A 5,166-nucleotide genomic window follows, 5' to 3' on the forward strand; every position below is an offset into this window, starting at 1 on the left:
CAGGGAAGAGGAGCACTCCTGTCTTCCCACTTGGGATCATCATTAATCAGGGTATCAACCGATTGAAAAACAAAAAAAACTTTGCACTTTAATGGAACGTGTAGACCAAGGATGCTTTGCCACCATGATAAACACTGATCCTAACAATACTGTTAAGTAGCAGAGTGGTACACCCATACCTGTCAGGCTGTATAAAACAACATTAGCAACTGGATCTTCTGTTTATTTCAACAGACAAGCACACTGGTAAAACCAATTGACAGTTGTGAGCTACCAAGCAGAATGAACATACAACCAATAATTACATCAGGGAAATGGTAGATCCTACATGGTTGAGTTATTCTTTATAAAAAATTTTAAGTGTCAAATAAGTTTACATTATTGCAGTCCAAGTGTTTACTGGGTCAAGCCAAGTTTCTTCTTCAGAGACTCCGGCATCTCAGGGGGAGGAGGACGAGGAAGCCTGAAGTAGACCTTCACAGAGTCATAGATGAACCATTGCAGAGCAGTTAAGGTACCAATCATGATAATACGGGCTGTCAGCCCCTTCCAGACTCCTGCAGGAAAAAAAAAAAAAATTTAGAATATAAGAAAACCCATACAAAACAATTACACAAAAGAACAAAACCACAATAATGAAGGCAAGTGGGAGACATACCTTTTGGTCCAAGCTTCTTCAGGACTGCACCAGCAGTGCTTCCCTTTTCTTTGTTCAACACAGAGACCACAGAATCAGCGGGATGGGACACAATAGCGCAGAACACACCAGCTAAAGTTTAAAAATAAAGATAAGCCACTTTAAAGTCTCTGAAGCACCGGAATTAAGAGGCACACAAGTAGCAAAATTAGGGGTTGCACAGTTTAACTGTCCACACGTTAGCCGCATTCTACTGGTGATACACGGGCACAGTAATACTGCAGCCGTTGCCATTAGAACATAATAGGCCAATGTGAAGGTATATTCCTCTTACATGCCAATGACTCAAGCACCTTTGACTGTACAACCAAAAAGTTGCTGGTTGTCACTGAACTGGAACTACTGGAAGTCAACCAACAGAACTCAGAACAGGTGAAGCAACCACAAAGGTGGATCTAAGGGAGCATGTAGACATCAATACAAAACATTCACAGGTCACTACCCTTACAGTAAATATTTCACCATCCAATGATCATTGAAACTGCTGAATACTAATATTTAACATAAAAAAACAACAACATCTGTTTACACAGTAAAGCTGCATTCAAACATCTACAACACAGACATTCCTGCCGACTGCAGGTATTAAATTCCAACTAAAAGCACCGATCCATGATGCGTTCAGTTTGGGTAAGAAAACCCATGGCTGCCTCCATGTTATGGACACAATCATGCATCAGTCTACTGTCTAGGCTAGGATTTCACTTTTTGTAGAAAAAGCTGCATTCGCTGCATGGCTTTTTTTTTGGTGCAAGCGGCCAGATGTTAGCTGAAATTCAATAGTGAGATATGAAATGCCAAACGTACTTGGTGTTTTACCAATATTTATAGGCTTTTTTGGATTATTTATAGTTTTCATAAAAATCGCAGAATGCCGAGACTATGGTGTTTTTCAAGAAATCTTTGAGTTCTATCCCATAGGGAAAACAAAAAAAACGCATTGTTGGTGTAACATTGGAGCTCACCCCCCCCCCCCCCCCCACTTTGAAGAGTCACATGATGCATCTTGGTAGAGTGAAGGCAGATTTCTGTGGAGTTTTTTTTCTGTGACCACAATGCCAGAAATAGGATGTGTGGAAATTTAGCCTTAAAGGGAGTACTCTGCCCCAGGACATCTTATAAGATGTCTGAATGCAGGGGTCCCACTGCTGGGGACCCCCAGCATCTCGGCTGCAGCAACCCGCTTTCATTACTGCCCAGAGCAAACATGCTCTGTGCGTAATGACAGGCGATACCGTGGCCAGAGCATCGTGATCTCACAGCTCCGTCCTCGTGACGTCACTGCCCGCCCCCTTAATGCATGTCTATGGGAGGGGGCGTGGCAGCCACCACGCCCCCTCCCATAGACTTGTATTGAGGGGTGGGCCGTGACATAATGAGGGGCGGAGCCGTAACGTCCCCCTGTATAGAGAGTTTGCTCTGTGCAGTAATGAAAGCAGGGTGCTGTAGCCGAGATCCCGGGGTCCCTAGCGGCGGGACACCCGCGATCTGACATCTTTTCTCCTATCCTTTGGATAGGGGGAAAAGAGGTCCTGGGGCAGAGTACCCCTTTAAGGTGGTAAGTACTGTACGATTTAAGTCCCTTTCCAAATTGGGTCTACATAGACAGTGTTCCATTTGACATGCAAGTTATAGGGAAATGTAAACCTGGTGAACAGAAGATTATTTGTCTGGCAACAGCAGCATTTCTCAAAAACTTATTTTGCTGTATAGGACTTAAAACTTACCAATATAACCAGCAGTAAAGGTGACAACCAACTGTTCGGCCTTGGAGCACTCATTACGTGGCTTGGGTACAACATATTTATATAGGGCTTCAACTGTGCGCTCAAAGCAGGCAAACTTCATCATGGTGTATGGAATCTGTCTCATCCAGAGAGGAGCAACACCTTTGTAGAACCTGCACAAGTTAATATTTCATTAAATCTAGCCTTCAAAAAAGGAGTTAAGCAGCATTAAGAAAAAGATATATAAAATTGTACTCTGAACCGGTAATCACTTTTAAGACAAGAAGCTTCTTGCAGGATCTGTGGGTTCAGTCAAACACTGGCTGCTGTAGTGGCCCATCTCGACCAGTGATTTGCCAACAGGCAGGTCCTGCAACAAGTACTCCTCAGAGAAGCAGGAAGAATGAGCTGGAAACTGAACAAGCTCAACGGAAGCTGCAGAGGACAAGGGCGACGTAATCAACCCCCCCCTTTTTTTATCCCCGGCCAAACAGGATATTAATTTTACAAACAAGAGATAACCCTTTAAAGCGTACCCGTCAGATCCAACAAAAAAAATGGTTGGTAATCCTGACCATGTACATCTAATTTGTGTCTAGCACCTTTATTATTATTTTATTACACTTTTAATTTAGCTCACTAGTCTGAATTCCTCTCCAATCTCCCCTAGCATTAGCAAAACTACAACAACTCCCAGGTTGTCCTCACTGACAGTAGCGGGACACAAGCTGACAGTGGGAGGTATTTAGCCCTGCACTCACAGCTGTCAATCAAAGAAGTGTGCCCATGACGTAGGTGATGATGCATGTACACAGTAAGACTGTTATGTGTCCCAGGAGGCAAGGGGGGCAGTTGTTTGGCTTTTTCAGTATGAATTACTGAAAATTTTCTAATGAAAGCAATTGCAAAACCTATTGGTTATACATGCTTTACAACATCTCAAACGTTTTTGTATCGGACAGTGCCCATTTAAGTCTCTGAATCAGTGGTATTACACATGCATTTGACTGTCCACACGTTAGCCGCATTCTACTGGTGATACACGGGCACAGTAATTCTGCAGCCGTTGCCATTAGAACATAATAGGCCAATGTGAAGGTATATTCCTCTTACATGCCAATGACTCAAGCACCTTTGACTGTACAACCAAAAAGTTGCTGGTTGTCACTGAACTGGAACTACTGGAAGTCAACCAACAGAACTCAGAACAGGTGAAGCAACCACAAAGGTGGATCTAAGGCAGCATGTACCAAAAAAAATAAAAAATAAATAAATAATAAATTATACCAGAGAGGATGCATAACACTTACGCCCATATCCCTTCTTCAGCATACATCTTAGGAGCTGCTTCCCGCAGAGTGTTGGCATAGCCTGGCTGTGTTTGGATACGCACTTTTGCAGCTTCCATTGGAGCCAAAGCAATATCTGCAAAAAACTCAGCACTGGCAGATGCAGCCAGGTACAGGGATGTGCGCCACAGATAGGTATTTTCCTACAACGATAAAAAGCTGGGTTAGAGGAAATATTCTGCAACTAACACATTCTCTCTCAATCCCCCCCCCCCACCCAATTGCTTTTAGTGAGTTACCGTATATGCCGGCGTATAAGACGACTCCCAACTTTTACAGTTAAAATATAGAGTTTGAGATATACTTGCCGTATAAGACTACCCCTCCTACCGCGATGTACTGTACCTTGCAGCTCCCCCAACAATAGTAGGCAGCTTCCCCCCCCCCCCCCCCCCCACAGACCTACAACTTCCAGCCATATAGAGTGTATGGCTGGAGGCTGTATGTCTGTGTACTGCCCCCCAGTGTTCCGGTCACCGCTCCTCCAGGCCGGGGTCACAATCTACTGCTAAGGCCTATGGATATGGATGGATGTCCGGCATAGGAATACTTATGATTATCTTCCCAGCTCCTGTGTGCGGCTGCAGACGGGGGCCGGCCAGAGCATGTAAAAACGAATTCATGTATACTAAAAACCAGGGTGCCTCCAGCTGTTGTGAAACTACAACTACCAGCATGCCCGGACAGCCTTTGCCGGTCCTGGCATGCTGGGAGTTGTAGTTTCACAACAGCTGGAGGCACCCTGGTTTTTAAGTATACTGTACAGTTTTTAGTTTGTACATGCTCTGGCCGGCCCCCACCTGCAGCCGCACACAGGAGCCGGGAAGATAATCATAAGTATTCCTATGCTGGACCCCAATACCCGGCGTATAAGACGACCCCCGACTTTTCAGAAGAAAATTCGGGGTTAAAAAGGTCGTCTTATACGCCGGGATATACGGTATGTGATAGGGCATTTAAACCTAAATCTAGTTATTTAAAAACCTTTTATACTGGAAATATGGATTTAATAGAGAAAAAAAAAAATACACATCTTACCTCACCAATAAGGTTAGAATAAAAGATTTTGAAGACTTCATAGAACCCAAACTTGCACAACCCTTGCATTGAATAGCCAATGAATGTAGGGGCCCATCCTTTAGCAAGGCCACGGACACCATCTTCCTTGAGTGTTACAGAAAAGCCATTGAAAATGTTCTTGTACTTTTGGGGATCCACCTACAGGTAAGACAAGACAGGTTAGTAAGTCACAGGCAATTTCTGATCATATTTAGGCTAGGTTCATACTGATTGTGTGCTCCGACCTGTTAGGCTAGGTTCACACTGTAGAATTTCTGGGCAGAATTTCTGCCAGAGATCGAGCAGACTGCATTGCTGCCCCCATAGACTGCAA

The 5,166-nt window shown here is 44.1% G+C and overlaps 1 protein-coding gene and 2 non-coding genes across 3 annotated transcripts in view; all 3 read right to left on the reverse strand.

The window, feature by feature from the left end:
- Nucleotides 1-207: 207 nt before the first annotated feature.
- The window catches only part of SLC25A3 (solute carrier family 25 member 3), a 13,085-nt gene continuing 8,126 nt past the window's right edge, over nt 208-5,166 (reverse strand). The window contains exons 4-8 of the mRNA XM_056574470.1: nt 4,812-4,991; nt 3,735-3,916; nt 2,425-2,597; nt 659-769; nt 208-557 (exon numbers count right to left, since the gene is read on the reverse strand). Of these exons, the coding sequence (XP_056430445.1) occupies nt 397-557; nt 659-769; nt 2,425-2,597; nt 3,735-3,916; nt 4,812-4,991 (807 nt within the window). The 3' untranslated portion in view covers nt 208-396. The remainder of the gene's footprint in view (nt 558-658; nt 770-2,424; nt 2,598-3,734; nt 3,917-4,811; nt 4,992-5,166) is intronic.
- LOC130268161 (small nucleolar RNA SNORA53) lies at nt 865-1,107 on the reverse strand. Its single transcript, XR_008843517.1, has one exon. It is a non-coding gene; the product is annotated as a small nucleolar RNA SNORA53 (small nucleolar RNA).
- Nucleotides 3,431-3,673, reverse strand: LOC130268162 (small nucleolar RNA SNORA53). The gene has a single exon (XR_008843518.1). It is a non-coding gene; the product is annotated as a small nucleolar RNA SNORA53 (small nucleolar RNA).

Source organism: Hyla sarda, chromosome 4 (genome assembly GCF_029499605.1).
Source record: "Hyla sarda isolate aHylSar1 chromosome 4, aHylSar1.hap1, whole genome shotgun sequence".
Lineage (NCBI taxonomy): Eukaryota > Metazoa > Chordata > Amphibia > Anura > Hylidae > Hyla > Hyla sarda.